Genomic DNA, 16,441 nt, shown 5'->3' with positions numbered 1-16,441 from the left:
GTGGGTCCCTACCAGGTACTTAAACAATGTTACTATTAATCTCACTATGCCTCTATCCAGAAAGGTCTATGAACCTTTAGAGATAATCAAATCAAGGCGATCCAACCCAGGGCCTCACATGTGCTAAGAATGCACTCTACCCGCAGACCCTTGCCTATTTTTAAATGATTAAGGAACCAATATTTTGAACTTTCCTCAGTTTAAATTACTTAGATAGTAGACATCCTACATATAACCCACATAAACACAAGTTCTTTGGAATTCCCTATAATTTTTAAGAATGTGGAGGTCTGAGATAAAAAGGTTTGAGAATCACTGTTCTAATCAGGTAAAAGAAACATAAATTAGGCTTTTCCTTTTCTCTGTAAATCTTACTAAATAATCTTTCATTAAAGGTAAAGTCCGTAGACCAAAGTGTTCAATTTTGCATATTTTGATTCAGTGAAACTTTTTTAATATTTTCCTTTAATTTCTCAATATAAAGTTGAGTTTATCTCTAAAGAAACTCAGAAGTTATATCATTTAGAAAATATTAATTCAGAACACATAAAACAAAGAGCATAACTTGTTCTTAAAAAATGAAAAATTCAAGAAGAGTCAAAAAGTCTATATGAACTTGATAATTCAACTAAACTGCATGCTTATTTCAAACTAAGCTACTACCTTCTTTACTACTCAGCATAATTTTGAGTCACTACTTTATCATATACAAAATGCAAAAGAAATTCAGTGGTTTTAAAGCAAAGCACAATTAGTTACATCTGGTAAGAGAGTCAATTAGAGGGAGAGAGAGATTTTTAGAATCATGCGATAGCTCTATGAATTACCCTTATCATTATCCTCCTCACACCTTGTAACATGGACTAAAAGGGAGGAGGATTCTTGCACAAATCATACTTTTAGTTATTCTATAACTAAGGCTGCATTTCATAATATTTAATTGTTTCTAAAAATAAAATTAATTTTACATTGTTCTATGTATGTAATGACAATTATAAAACAAGGTCCGAGTTTTAGGAGATGGAAAACTGAAACCTGGAGAATCACCATACACAGGGTATCATGGACATTATTATAAGGCACTTGGTATCTATTACCCCACTTGACATCAAAGTGCTTTGGGATGGGCACTATTTTTCCTGTTTTACTGATGAAAATCTGAGGTTCAGAGAGATTAAATCACTTGCCCAAGATCACCAAGCTACTATGGTGAAGTAGAGGTTCAAATACATTTTTCACTTTATGCTCTTCCCAAGACTAGTGTAGTTTTCAAAATTGAGTGCTTCGAAATCTTAAGAGGATACAAAGTTTAGCACAAATAGGAAAGCAAATATGTAACCGCATTTATAAGAAAACTACCTCAAATGTCCTTGTATACATTCCTTGAAAAGCTCTAAAATTTGTCAATAAAGACACAGAAGGAACCGTCGCACTTAGTGTCGTCCAACCTCTATTCTGGCACAGGGCACAGAGCCTCTGGCACTCAGGCACCCAATTGCCACAGTCACTAACGTACTCTGACACGTATATGAAGGTATATTAAAAGGAAATGTGAAGGAAAGCAACAAGGCCCATCCAGGAATTCAACTACAATCAATCACAGGGCGTCTCCCGTGAACTGGGCTCATCCTCCAGCTGCTGGAACAAAGTCTCTGAGAAACCAATAATCTAAAAAGATCCCTTTTAAGACACTTTCCAGGAAATTAGAAAAGAATATTACCGGACACTAAGTCACACTCATTCCTGCCCTAGACACCCCCTCACCAGGGTCTTGTTCTGCACTCCTGGCCCCACCCCTTCCCATCTCTTCTACCAGCACAACAGGGAGAACAGGTCCCAGAATCCTGTTCTGCAGGGGAATGCTAGTCTGTCCGCTTGGTCGGCTATCAGCCATGGGCCTATGGGCCTGGCACCTTCTGCTGAGTTCACACCTCTCCTGGGACTCGCTTAGGATGCCCCACACAGCAGTTCACTTCCCCCGAAGACCTCCACATCCTGAGGTCCCAGGTGCTTCCCAGACCTCCAACTCCTGCAGTCCCAAACAGGCCCAAGCTTCAGAGTCCCTGGACTGAATTCCACCTAGATGCCTGAATGGCTTTGTGAATAAACCCTTTTACTTCCACATTGCTTCAACCCCTTCTTTTCCCACTATCTGATCCAAACTGTCCTTGCAAGCCTGGACAAGTGGTTCACACTTCATCTGTTCCTTCCCCATCTGTCCTGTATCTCATCACTGTCACTGACTCCCCACTTAAGTCCAAATTCCTTAAAACAATACAAAAACTCAACAGTTTGGCCCTGACTTTTCGACCTAAAGCCTGGGTTTTTTCCCCCATGTCTATTCAGTAAGCTCGCCTTGCCATTCGCCTGGTTTAGGAAACCACCTGAAATGTCTTCCCAGGACCACTTTCTCAGAGTAAATCCTAGCCAAATTCTAAGCACCCTTACCCACAGGTATTTCCTCTCTGGACACTTGTGACATAAACACACATGGTCTTTTACTATTTCATATTTTCACATATAGGGTCTTGTTTCCCCCAAATAATTTTAAGATCAGGAAGAACAAGCACTATTCCTTTACAGCTCTAAAATCAACTACTGCACCAAAAAAAAAAAAAAAAAAAAAAGTCGTTGCAACTCTAGATGATCAATATGTTTTTTGAATAGCACTCAAAATAACCTATACACATAGATACTGTTTTTCAAAAACCAAAGCCTCAAACACCAAAAATTATAATGCAAAGATGTCTTTGTTAATATTAGAGCTTAAAACTTAAATCTGTTCTCTCATAAATTCTGAAGGATAACAAACTCTCAGTTGACAAAAAAAAAAGAAGACTCCTACTTCAGTGGTGAGTACACAAATCTCTTTGAGACCAAATTTTGTGGATTATTGTTTACTGTGGTTTCCCACATTTTGACATTTAAATTCATACTAACATTCAACAGTTGGTAAAATAAATATTATAGAAGTACATATTTTGCAGCTTCCCAAGAAAAATATTATATAAAAGGAGAGATGAGGGAGACTACTTTGCTGGAAACCAAGTTTCAGTGTGTTTTTAAACAGAAAGGAAGAGAAAACAAGAAAGAGTAGAGAAAGAAGGAAAACAAACACTCATATCATGGTTGTCTTAAGTGCACTGTTCAATACCCTCCTAGCATGGACCCAACTCCTTACAGGCAGGGACTCAGTCTGTTACCTACACATCTGCATCCTGAGCACCTGGCACCATTTCTGAGATGGGGGTGTTTCAAGAATTTTTGAATAGATGAATAGATGCATAAGTCAAAAAAGTGAGTGAGTAAATAGGGTAACGGGAAAAAAAGATCCTGAGGTAGCTTACAAGATAAAAAATAAGGAGATCACATTGAAAAAAACTTTTCATGAAGGAAATTCTATTCGACAAGTTAACCATGTTGAATTTTACATTGCAGTGTACACGGCCTCTTTGTCCCCTTACCTGATGCACAGGCACTTTCTGCGGGGTGTTCTGGGGTGATGGGTGGAGCTGTGCCCAAGGCTGGTGATGAGGGTGTGGGGGTGAAGACTGGTGGTGCAAGCCCGGGTGGGGCTGCAGCGGAGGACAGGTTGGCAACTGCTGAAAAGACGGCTGCTGACCAGGATGTTGTTGGCCAGGTATCAGTCGTTCCTGGATTGCTTGTGGATCTGCAAGGCCAACACCAGGACAACCATTTGGTCTCATGTGCCCGGTCAACTCCCTCGGTGCCGAGGACATGCCCATAAACGGACGAGACTGCTGCATGTTTCTGGGGCCCATATTCCTCTGTCCAATTCCCATGGCACCAGGGGGCTGGTGAGACGGTTGAGGGTGGGGCATATTTGGATAACTGCCAACTTCCATTGGTATCCCAGCACTTCCGGGCCTGACTTGCGGAGGAGGAGTGCCTGCTGGGTTACTCATTGCTTTCATGGGTGACATGGGAGGTGGAGAGGCATAAGTTCCCTGAGGCTGTGAAGGATGCATAGTTTGTGTGTTCATTTGGTTAAGTGAGCCACTGGGGTGGATGGGCTGCTGGTGCATTAGTCCTTGACCACTGTTTGATGGGAATCCTACAGCATTGGGGTATCTTGGTACGGACTGATTCATTGGAGTATTATTTGTAAGGCCTAAATTTTGATTCATCCCTGTATTGTTAACTAATCCCTGATTTAGGTTACTGTAAGGATATCGAGAATACTGCCCTGAGTTGTTTATAGTAGGAGAGGGGACTGTCTGGCTCCGAGAACTAAAGTTAAGGGTTTGTGGTCTAACAGCCCCTTGTTGAGGAGGATTCGGGGAGAATCTGGGACTGTGGGCAACGGATTCTCCATGGAGAGCAGTAGGGGGGTGGTGATGGAACTGCTGCACCGAGTGACGCAAGGAAGGTGCCATGCTGGGACTCTGCTGGGGCACATGGGACAAATGGCCAGGTCCTGAGGTGGCAATGAAAGGATTTCCCTGATTGAGGCCCTCTTGACCTTGGGAAAACTGGCTCATCCTCTGCTGTGGCTGACCATGCTGCTGCATGGAAAAATCCCCACGTGCCATATAGCTGCCCATCTGTTGCATGTGCTGAGGGTGGCCCTGCGCTGGTGGCCCCGATGGAGCTGGCTGCGGTGGCTGTGGCTGTGGCTGCTGCTGCTGGTACGGGGCTCGTATCTGATCTGGTACCTGAACAGCCCGGGGGCCCCACATGGAGCCACTGTCCACAAAAGATTGCCCGTGCCTTTCATTCTGCATGCCAGGGTAGACTCCCATTTGACCCCCACCACTGCCACCATGGGGCACCTGGGGAACGGGAGGGGTGTGATACTGAGAGTGCGGAGATGCCAGTCCGTTCCCAGGGGCATTGCTCATCATTCTGTTAGGCTGATCCATCAGATGCATCTTCTGTTGTTCATACTGATTATAGTGATCGAAATGGGTCAACTTTGTTTGATTTTGATTACTGGAGGGATGATGAAGGGATGGCTGTAAAGAGGCAAAGCCTTGGTCTATCGGCATTTGCTGACCCATGGGATTTACTGGATTTTCAGGGTAACCACATTCTCCAAGGCCTTCAAGGCCTTCACTGAAGATATTCCCATCCTCGCCAAAAAGACTCATCATTCCTGGATCCGCCATCTTCTTCCAACACTCCAAACTACAGCTTAGGAGCTTGTCTGTGCTTCACTTCACTGAGGTGTTTGTCCTCAAAGCCTATAATCCTTAACTAATCTTCTTCATGTCATTCCATATTTCTTTAATTCTCTTGGACCCTGCAGTGTCAGGCAAAGTCTGGATATAGGTCCTAGAAGGGAGTGGGAGATGGGGAGGAGGAAGGAAGAAAACAAAGAATTAGGAACAAATAATAAAAACTGCCAGTATTTTACACATTTGAATTTGGTTTCCATCGACAATACTAATCTAGCCCCCTCACTGAGCTGTATTTTATAAATCTAGTTCACTTTAAGAGAAATTCATTAGCTTCTACCAGAAGCATTATTATGATCGGTTACTTAGAAAGCAAGCAAAACACTAACCTTAACCTTAAATTAATCCATTCACTACACTTCCTAGCGTTCCATTCTTGGATGGAACAGAACAAAAGAACACAACATGAAGCAGCAGCAGCTGCCACAGCAGGCAAGCAGATGTATGAATATAGCCAAGGAGCCCATCTGCTGAACTAAAGCCCTGGAAATGCTCTGGTTACCAACAGCCCGCCCTTAACCTTATTCCCCTGAGCGGTGTAATCAGATGAGCGGCAGCAGCACCAAGGGCTGTGAAAAGCCCAACTTAGTTAAATTGACTAGAGGATTATATAAATACCAAAATCAGTCATTTCGTATGAATTAGATATTTACAGCCCACATAAAACTATATAACAGCAGCAGAGGCAATGAACAAGAAAGTGCCCATAACAAGACTGAAAAGCAAGCTTGAGAACAGTATTAATAAATTCATAATTTCATTATATTTAAAGGCAGGAATACACAAGATTCAGAAAGAAACTACAAGAAAAGCTTTCATTCTCCAAAAGGACCAATTTCACTCGTGGATCAGGGCCCACCACGTTACCAGTCTGGGCTGACAGCAGAAGGATCCAATCACCAGGCTCATTATTCACCCACAGGCACGCTGGGCTCTGGGGATCAACCAGGACCCCATGTGACCATGCAAGGAAACTCTTAACTAGAAGGACACTTTGTAGAGGATGACTGTTCTCGTTAGTAGAAACTGAGACCTTCCCCCAAAACTAGTCAAAACTGAAAATTATTTTAACAGAACAAGGTTCCAAATACCCACGTGAACCTCACCGCTCCCTTAAGCCCTTTGGGGACAAGGCAGGCATGGGGGAAAATGTGCAGGCACATCTGTCAGCGTCCTATGTGCTTCCAGCACGCCGTGCACAATACCTACGTAATGCTCTGTATTTTATCTGAACTCTTAATATAGATTTACTGTCAGATTAAAATAACCAATTTATAGAATGCTTCAATAATCAAAACAGGAAAGTGTTTTGTTGGGTATTAACAGAACTAAACCTAAGAAAGAACTAATTCATATAAGAAAAATGCCTGAAATCTTAGACATCTTGGGAATCTAACTCATTATTTTCTCTTTTAAGAACATTAAGCAGGGGCTGGGGAGATAGCTCAGTTGGTAGAGTGCTTGCCTTGCAAGCACAAGGCCCTGGGTTTGATCCCCAGCACCGCAAAGAAAATAAAACAACATTAAGCATTGTGTGACATTGGTCCACTTGGAGGGGAAACATTATGTTGTTGAAGAATTTCCAAAGTGATGCTATAAACAGGCTCAGTCGTAAACTCTACTGACAGGCTTCCACAGGAGTATGGGAACAAACACCAGCCTGACCAACTTCACTGCAGACTTACCAGTGAGACAGATAAAAATTCTACTTCTACCTATCTTATTCTAACATATTCCTAACAAGGGGAGAATTCTGCTTACAGACAATGTAAACAACATTTCTGCTCACTGTCAGGACTACAGACAGAACACCTGAGAGGGTCTCCAGGTCCGTAGTTTTCAGGTGACAGCTGTCAACTAAAGTCAAAGGTCGTCTCACTCCACCGCTAACTGCCATGAATTTTCTGATCTACTTTCTCCAAATACAGAGGTCAAATGGGCAAGAACTGGGTGTGCATGAAAGCAGTGTTGCTGGAAACATGCCGATTTCCCGCACAACTACTTAAGTTCCAAAAATCAAGAGAAGTAGAAACAGCCAATGCCAAATGCAACACATGTTTACAAGCTGAATTTACTCCTAAAAAGCTTGAGTAGTTGGTCTTCATTTATTCTAAGGCTCATTCTAACTTTTATGCAAACACTGGAATAGACTTGATAATAGTTTAAAGCAGCCACAGAGACTAAACCACACATCAAAACAACCTTTTGTGTTAGCTTAGGGAAAGTCACATCTATTTTTATGTCCTGGAAAGCCTTGTTTTATAGGGTAAATGAGGGAGTCCACCAAATGTCACAGGAGGAAATGCCAGTGACTGGACGGAGCACTCAGCCTGCTGGGAGTAGGGGAACAGAAGTAGAAGATGGGCTGGCTCTCTGGTGCCTAGCTCCTGCAGGCCCACTGAGCAGGTAGCAGAGGCAAAATCAGCTTAGAGAAGCCACAGCAGAGTTGGTGATTACTTTTTATCAGCTTAAGGCTCAGTGGAAAGTGGAAAAGTTGCCTACAGGCTTGGGGAGGATCAAGACAGAGCCTGAGAGTTACTATATCTCACTTAGTTTTACTCCTCACTACAGTCCATCTCTGTGAAGACGTGAAAAAGGTCAGCATCACAGGGTATCAAATAAGGTGCTGCCCACCACAACTGCAACCACACTCAGGTGAGCCCTAGCACAGAAGTTCAAACCTGTGGTTTTAGGATGTACCGTCAGGAACCACTCACACTTGGGACTCCACCAATGTCCTTCTGCCTCTTTTCTGACCTCCAGACCCAGCTGGCAGCTAAACCAGGAATCCATCTGGTAGCTGCAGTTCATATTTCTGATTTGAGCTAATCTAATTAAATTATTTTGTTCCTTTTTAAATTTGATTTCATTAGAATGCCCACTTCCTCAACTCACAGCTGCAATATATAATTCTGTGTTTCTGTAAGATATTTAAAACTCCCTTTTTATTACCTGATGTACATATATGTCTGCATGACTGATGTGATCCTACAACATGTACAATCAGAAAGAGAAATTATACTCCATTTATGCATGATTTATCAAAATGCATAAATGTATTCTACTGTCATGTATAACTAATTAGAACAAATTTTAAAAATTTACGTTTATTATGGAGGTGACTAAAACATGTTTAAGCCAAAATGTTGATCCTGAAGTGTTTACTGCACAGAAATTCAACAGGTAAAGTTTTATTTAAAAAAAAAAAATAGTATTTCACCTTTAAAATCACTTTTTAAAATAATAAGAGCATTTCTCAAAGTTAAAAAAACAAAACAAAACTCCTTTTTGAAAGCTCATCCCTTCTCTAAATTCAATGTTTGTTTTCTGTATCTAAATTGGCACTGTTCAACTGACCAAAAATGAGAGCCATTATCTGTAATTTTAATTTTCAAAGTTGCCCCCATAAAAGGAGTAGAAAAAAATTTTAACAGTTTTTCACTTAACTCCACATATGAAGCGTAACACACACACTATAGAATAGGTCACAAGGGGCACAGCAAAGCAACTAGGCCAAGGGTATCGCTGATGCTGCTAAGGTGCATGGAGAGACCAATTCCGAGCACTTTAGAGATGGGCAAGCACTTGGAGACCCTCTAATCCAAACCCCTCTCTGTGTAACAGACCAAAAAGCACTTTTACAGACCGAGAAGACCAAGCATCTTGTACAAAATACCCTAGTGGCCTACAATTCCCCAGAACAAAAGCAGTAAATGGATGAAATAGAAGCTTATTAGTAAGATAAAATAGCCAAGGCCTACACTGGATCTCCTTTATTCGGAGATAAGCTAAAACAACTTGTTGCCATCACCAAACAGAATAGCTTCCTTTAAAAAAAAAAAAAAAAAAAAGGTTTAACTCCACTACATGATAACAACACGTATCTGAACCAAGTTGGGGCTTTTGATAAGTATTAGTGGGAATAAGCAGAATTAAAAACAGGCATAGCTGAACACGCAAGACACCAAATGAAGTGTTATAAAAAACATTTCTATATAAATGTTTTTTAGAGTATAAGTTAAATTCTATTTATTATTAAATTGATTATATATTTGATATGTAAATATAAATATATATTTGATATGGTGAATTTCAGACCTAAACAAAATGTAAATAATCCCTCACTACTCTGCTATTCTCACAGTCCAAAGGCATTTGTACAGCTGAGTTTTAATTTAGTACCACAGTGAAACAGAATTTTTCACATCACAGGTGTGTACTAGAAACCCAGCAAGGAAACAGGTGAAAACAAAACACCTTTCACCTCCAAATATTTCCTACAGCTCAACTACTTTTCATCTAACTGTGTAAGCAAAAAGTCAACCCAAGGAAGCTTTTTCAAAAATATCCAATACATTCGGCAAGTGTGATGTCATAGGATATCTATTTATTTAAAAAAAATTTTTTTTAGTTGTAGATAGATGACGCCTTTATTTTATTTTATTCATTTTATGTGGTGCTAAGGATCAAAACCAGTGCCTCACACACAAGGCAAGCATTCTACCACTGAGCCACGATCCTGGCCCCAGGATGTCTGTCTATTAAATGCTGAATGCTACTATATTGCTTGATTTTTAATTGTTCTCTTTACAGCTCTCCCCTCTACCTCCAGAGCCTGAAGTACAGAATATAAGAAGAACAATGATTCTGGGGGGATGAGGGTGCAGCATGTACCAGAATTTTCAAGGGAGTGTCTAGCTGCTAGAAAAAACAACACATCACCACCCTCACCACAACCCATGAGCATGCTTCTGTATCATCAAGGTGACAAATCATATTAAGAGAGGGAAAGGACCTACATGCTGAATCAGTGGACATAGAGGATAAAGGGCTCACATAGTGCTGAGCTTCCATTCCAACTGAAAGCTCTTCCAGGTGGATCAAGAAGTCCATGGACAGCAACCTCCCTCACCTCCATCCAGCCTCCAAAAGACATTTAGGAAAAAGTCAAGTCCACCAGTAGGGACAATGCTGGTTGTTGAAGAAAACAACTGTCCAGCTGACAAGCACACAGTTAAAGAATCAGGAAGTTTCTCACAAACTACTAAGATGAGACCATCAGTTCCTCACAAGTCAGTTCCAGATCAGCCTCCTGGACTACACAATGCCTTTCCTGTACCCTCTAACCAAGACCACATTTTCCTCCTCAGAAATATGCTTGGGCACTGCCCATACACTATAATCATGCTGTCTCTGCCAGCAGCTACTAGCCACGTGTTACCATTCAAGTTAATTTAAACTAAATAAAGTTTAAAATTCAGTTTCTTAGTCTCACAAGCCACATTTCAAGTGCTCAACAGTCACACGTGGTTGGCACCTACTTGTCAGCACTTATATGGAACATTTCCATCATTGCAGAAAATTCTGTGAAAAACACTACTATACTTCTTAGAAGTCATATTTTTAGACAAAGACCATATTAAATAGTAGCAATCCTCTTTCATGAAAAATATTTCCTCCTGTTCAAATCAGTATTCTTTTAAACATCCATATCCATCGCCTGTGATGAAATGTATGCTGTTTTTTCCATGGGTCATATTTTAAGTCAAGTACACTTTCAGCTGATAAAAACTCCTCTTTCTCTGCCTCCCCCAACATATATTTCTATTTCTTAATAATTTTCACTATTATAGGAATAATTCTCAACTATACAAAAGATGTAGAAGGATGTCCTTCTAGAAGGTTTATGTTAGTCCAAGTACCATATTAAAAATAAAATAAAACTGGAGCTGGGATTTAGTTTGGTAACAAAGTGTTTGCTTAGCAAGCATGAGGCCCTGGGGGTTCAACCCCCAGCACCACAAAAATAATAATTCTATTAAAAACCATAAAAAGTAATTAGGATTGCATTGGTGGCTTTCCTTTAATTCACTAGGTAACCTCTGATCTTCGTAATTTTTATTGAAAAGGAGCATTATTTTTGTCGTGGTGGCATTGGTGGTGGAAATAGTGCTGGGGACTGAATAAAGATTATTTCTATAAGGGAAAAATATGCTCTGAATTGCTGTCATACCAAGAGCTATGCTTTGTGTCAGCATTCCACATGGCAGCTCACAGTTCTCCATTCACCCTTCCGACTTAGCCAAACAATGGGAAATAGTCCTAGATCCCTCCTGTCATCGATCACTTACAAAGTTTTTAACGAGTGCCTACTTTGGGTAAAGCATTAAACACACTGGGTGTCCAACACTGAGCAGAACAGACGTGGCCCCATCCTTACTGCAGCTTGCTATTCCACAGAATGCCCTTCAGACATTCTGCATTTTCAACCTGTTGCCCAACCTGCTGATTCTTTTTCCTACACATCTCACAAGTCTGCCTTTCCCTCCCCTATCATACTACCTGTGGTGGAGTCAGGTCTTCACAGTTTTTAGGGAAGAACAAAAAAGGAAGTCCAACTGGTTCTCCCAAGTCCAGGCTCAACGCTCGTGGTACTGACTAAATGAACCTCTAAAACACAGACTGCATCAGGCCGTGCCCTGATTAAAATCCTTAAAGAATTCCCCATACCTTTCAGGATCCAGACCAAATGATTCCAGCATGGCTGCACTCTGTCATCAGGTCCTAACAGACACTTTCAAACTTCCCAAACTCCTTTCTGTTTGTCTCCTGAAACACTCGGAAATACCCCCATGGGTTGCAGCCAACCTTGCAAGTTCACCACCTGTCCCTTTGCTTTCTGGGGCCTTCCGTGCCTTCACACTGCAGTCAGTCTCTAGTCTCCTTAACCCCTCACTGTGCGGCCTGGCCTTTTTCATCTCAGGTCTCTGTTACCACGGGTCTGGGGATGCCTCCTATCTTCTCTCCTGACCTCATCTCCTGGTATTATCATCACTCTACTAGGGGCAAAAGCCAAAAGGAGCCTAGCACAATGCTGCACTTGATTGTCTCCCTGCCTCTCTCCCAGGAGACCAGAGCCTTGCCATTTGTGGTGGGGTGATGGGACAGCACCACTGGCATCCCTGGGAACTCTGAGAGTTGTAGACCTCAGACCACCTGCCCCAGGATCTGCTATTTCTTACTTAACAGGGGTCCAGGGTGATGCTTGTAGACATGGAAGTTTAAGAAATCCGACTCAGAGCTCCTCCACCAGTGGACTTATCACTCAGGAATGAATAATCAACAACAATGGACACTTCTCCCAAAGAATTACATAGCAAGTAATACAAGGCATAACATGTAAAGAAAGAAAGGTAGTTTTGGCATTTCTGACCAAAAAAGAAACAAATAATAACTTAATCCAAAGAATTACCATAGCCCTCAGACACAAATTTTAATCTCATGGTTTACAAAAAGTAGATACTTAAAGGCAGTTTACTTTTAAGATATGCCCCATCTGTTTGTCAATCCTTTCTGCAAGAGCAAAAAAAAAAAAAACGCATTTAACATTAATATCTAATACTGTTACATAACATACTATTTCACAGGTTTCTTGAGAAATCTTTCAGTTATTTCTAAATAACTTTCAGGAGTCTAGATAGTCTATACTGCCTTTCAATAAAGATTTTTTTTCCTCTACACATTGTGCTGGGGTTAATGTTTTATTTCAAAGCAACTAAGGAAACAGCACTAGGCTAACAATTTATATTGAATGCCCACAGCACTAACTTCTTTTTTAAATGGTCAAAAGATGGATACTGTCATACCCAAGTTGTGCCACTACAGCACAAGAATCCTGGAAAGTATGTCCTACAGAGAAGGGCCTTTACACCTTGCAATTCAAACTGAAGCTAATTTTTTAAAGACTAAGCCCACTGAGAAGGCAGCCAGCCCAGACAGCTACCTGCTGCCCTCAGACACACTAGGAAAATATCTCCAGCATGGTCTTCATTTCATATACAACTTAATGCGGCCGCACAACAGACTGGCACACACCGAAATAACATTAGAAGCACCCAACACTTTATGACAGAAGAGAAATAAGGAAAAATACATATCTATACACATACACACCATGTCTATGCACATAGACAAAATGTGTCTAAGTATATATCCCTCTCATAACTTTTCAATGTTATCCTAAGTAATTTTAACTTTAATACAGAAGAAGGGGGAAAACAAATGAAGAGATAGATCCAGAAATTAGTAGTGAACATTTCTGAAGTAATTTATGTGGGACAGAGAAGATAAAATGATCAAAGGTATATTTTAACCCACCTGACAAAGATGTTTATAGTACAAGCTGATAGAAGAGTAATACAGACTTTATAAATTTTGCTGATTGCTAGTATGTATCTTGCTTAATAATGTAAACTATCCTGAGACATTTTAAACAAACAAAGCTTGGTTGGAATGTAAAGGCCAATGACACTACATGTCTGTTAGCCTAATTTTTAAAAATCAGCATTAGAAAATGTTTCCCTACTCAGTTTAGACTTATTTCCAGGTACTTATTTCAAGTTAGACTTATTTCCATGCGAGTGATGTCAGTCTACAGGTGAGAATAGAATGGAAAGTTGAGAAGACAGGAGCTGCCCCATGCTCACCCTCTGCCCAGGGGTCCAGGCCTATGAAGCCTACAAAGCTGACATAAACCACTAGAGGACTCCAAGGTGGGACAAGGACAGCATGCTGAGGGACTGAAAAATAGCCAACAGCTCTTGCAGGAACCAGGCTTTGTATGCTTTTTGTACTTTCCGCAGTTGTCACTAACTACCTGATTTGGCAATTTCCTACATTCTTTTACACTGGAAAAGGTTCTAGATAGTTGAAAGGGGATCTTTTTCATACTCCAGGGGGAGCTGAATCCACTTCAAAGTGTTCTCTGAACTATGCCTGGTTGGTAAGGCAAAAATACAGAGGGTGCTGTTGAACAGCCATTTCCAACACACACTACCAACATTATCCTCATTGTAGGGGGAAAAAAAAAAACACTGGAAGGATCTGTCAATTCCTTTTGCTAGAGTGCAGCATATATGACAGGAAGGAATTCTTATCCATCAAGAATAAACTTGGGCACAGTGACAGGCAAGTGTCAGAGGACTACAAGGGCAGGGGCCAAATGGCAAGATGGAGGAACCCTATGACCGATGCCAATAGGTCCCGTATTTCATGCAAAAAAGAAACGCTGCAAAAAGTCAAGACTGCCATCAGAAGCAAGCAAGGTAACAGAGAAATCAACTGTAAAGAAATGTTGAGTAAATCTTTGGGAGAATATTAGAGAAAGTATTTTAGAAAACTCACAAAATCTCAGAAAGTAAATCTGTAAGGAAGAATGGCAAAAAAACAAAAGTAATGTATTCAGTGACTACAATATTAAATTCCGGCTACAAAATAAATTATACTTGACAAAAGCAATGGAATTGAAGCTAGCATATATGGTAAACAGTTTCATACCCACTATTTCATAATCATTGACATTTAACATAGTTAGAAAACATTTTTTACATACCCATGTTTACCATAAATGCAAATAGTTTCTACAATGCCACTGTAATAAAAAAAAAAAAAATCTCAATTTCATGTAGCTAAACACACCTTATACAAAACACACCTGGATATATCTTTTGGCCAAATTAAATGTTTTCGTTCACAGTAGCAGACAATAAACAACAAAGGTTTATCCATCAGCTCTATATCTACCTTTACATTTTCCTACATCTACAGCAAAGCTCAACCCTAAACAGGCCTCTCTCCTTATTCCACAGCAAACTTCTAGGTTTCCTGCCCCAATATCTGGGTGCTACAGAAAAAACTCACTTCATGAAAACACTTCTTTTAATATTCAAAGTATTATTTCATAAACTAAATCCCATTTTAAAAAAAACTTAAATACATTCTGCATCAAAGTGTCTTTTTTATTTTTCTGCACCACCATGCTGTTCTACATCACTGACAGTTGACTGTAATGGCAGGATTCTGCCTCCTGAATTTTCCCTAAAAACCATCTGACTAGCAAATTTAAATAGTTCATACAGAAGTACAAAAGATTGTTGGTATTAGGATATTATTCTAACTTGCAGGTTAATATTATATTTTGTTTTTAAAAAATCCCTACCTAAATCAGAAATTCCTGCATTGTGTCCATTTTGATCATAGATTAATTTTTAAGTATACCTCAAGCTGGCAAGTAAAAGAGACTGTAATATAAGAAAAGGTAAGTAAAGTGAGGAGATGAGTTACTACCAGACATGACATTTGTTTCACATAATGAGAATGATTAAAATAATTTAAGGCTACCTAGGAAGCTTTATAATTGAATTTTGTACTTGGTTTAATCAAAGATTACAGAAAAAAAACAGACATCAGGTAGGTTCTAAACTACAGAGCTCACTGAGGCCTCAGACTGCTGCACCCACCATTTTTATGATTTTAACAAACAACTACTATATATCATTTGCTAATAAAATTACAATCCAGATTAGAAACTAAATAAGGTTATCCGTCATAGTATTTACATCATATTATACCTACCCACATTTTCAAGTTTCCTCCCCTTACCTACTGCATCCCCAGACACAACACATCTTCCATTCTATGTCCATTTCTCAGGAATAATTTGAAAATAGTCACTATTTTCCCTAAAAATAATTCTGAAGAACATAAGAGTTTCTCACTCTCTACTGAGACCAGTGCCTGTAGAGACAAGTGCCTATGACAAACATCTAAATTTTCTAAAAGTCTTATAGATTCTATGTGTAAGTCCAATTGTCCCAGAAAACAAAATATTGCCTACTTTATATCTTGTACCTAGAATGGGCAAAAACCATTATGACAGACCACACATTTCCATTTCCTACTTCAAATACAAACTCACAGGTAGCCCAAGCTGCTTGGGCACCTGTCTGGAGCTGTGTGCCATCAGCTGCCAAGGTCCCAGAGTTCTAGACCTCTGCCACCCTGTAGCAGCAACACTGCTTATAATAAAAGTTCCTATGCACCACTTTGCACTGGAAACTGCTTATATCATCAGCATCTGAAGAACTTTTATTGGCTGTGTACAAACTGGGTAGTTAGTAGATTTCAACTTATCTGAATCATGTTTTTTTTTTTTTTTTAACAGAATGAATATAAGTTTTCTGTTACTTATGAAAGAATCCTTTCCATTTTTCCTATTTTCTTTGAATAAACAGTATTCTTTTGAAAAGTTAGCCTGTGAATATGGACTACATTTTGATATTTTTCGTGACAAACCATTTCAATGCCCTCTGAACCCAGTGTACCCAGATACATGGGCGCATGGAGGAAAATCTTGCATATTATGTGCATCACTTTATATTCCCAATGCCAGACCCATATGCCAT

At 40.1% G+C, this 16,441-nt stretch overlaps 1 protein-coding gene across 7 annotated transcripts in view; it reads right to left on the bottom strand.

Moving 5' to 3' along the window:
• CHD7 (chromodomain helicase DNA binding protein 7) overlaps window positions 1-16,441 on the bottom strand; it is a 182,338-nt gene that overhangs the window by 118,255 nt on the left and 47,642 nt on the right. For all 7 annotated transcript variants that reach the window (XM_079144292.1, XM_079144288.1, XM_079144290.1 and 4 more), the window contains exon 2: window positions 3,465-5,295. In XM_079144292.1, coding sequence (XP_079000418.1) covers window positions 3,465-5,129 — 1,665 coding nt within the window. In that variant the 5' untranslated portion in view covers window positions 5,130-5,295. The remainder of the gene's footprint in view (window positions 1-3,464; window positions 5,296-16,441) is intronic.

This window comes from Sciurus vulgaris, assembly GCF_902686455.1.
Source record: "Sciurus vulgaris genome assembly, chromosome: 1".
In the NCBI taxonomy this organism is placed as follows: Eukaryota; Metazoa; Chordata; class Mammalia; order Rodentia; family Sciuridae; genus Sciurus; species Sciurus vulgaris.
The sequence above is the reverse complement of the archived record's forward strand: the minus strand, read 5'-3'. Positions and strand labels throughout refer to the sequence as shown.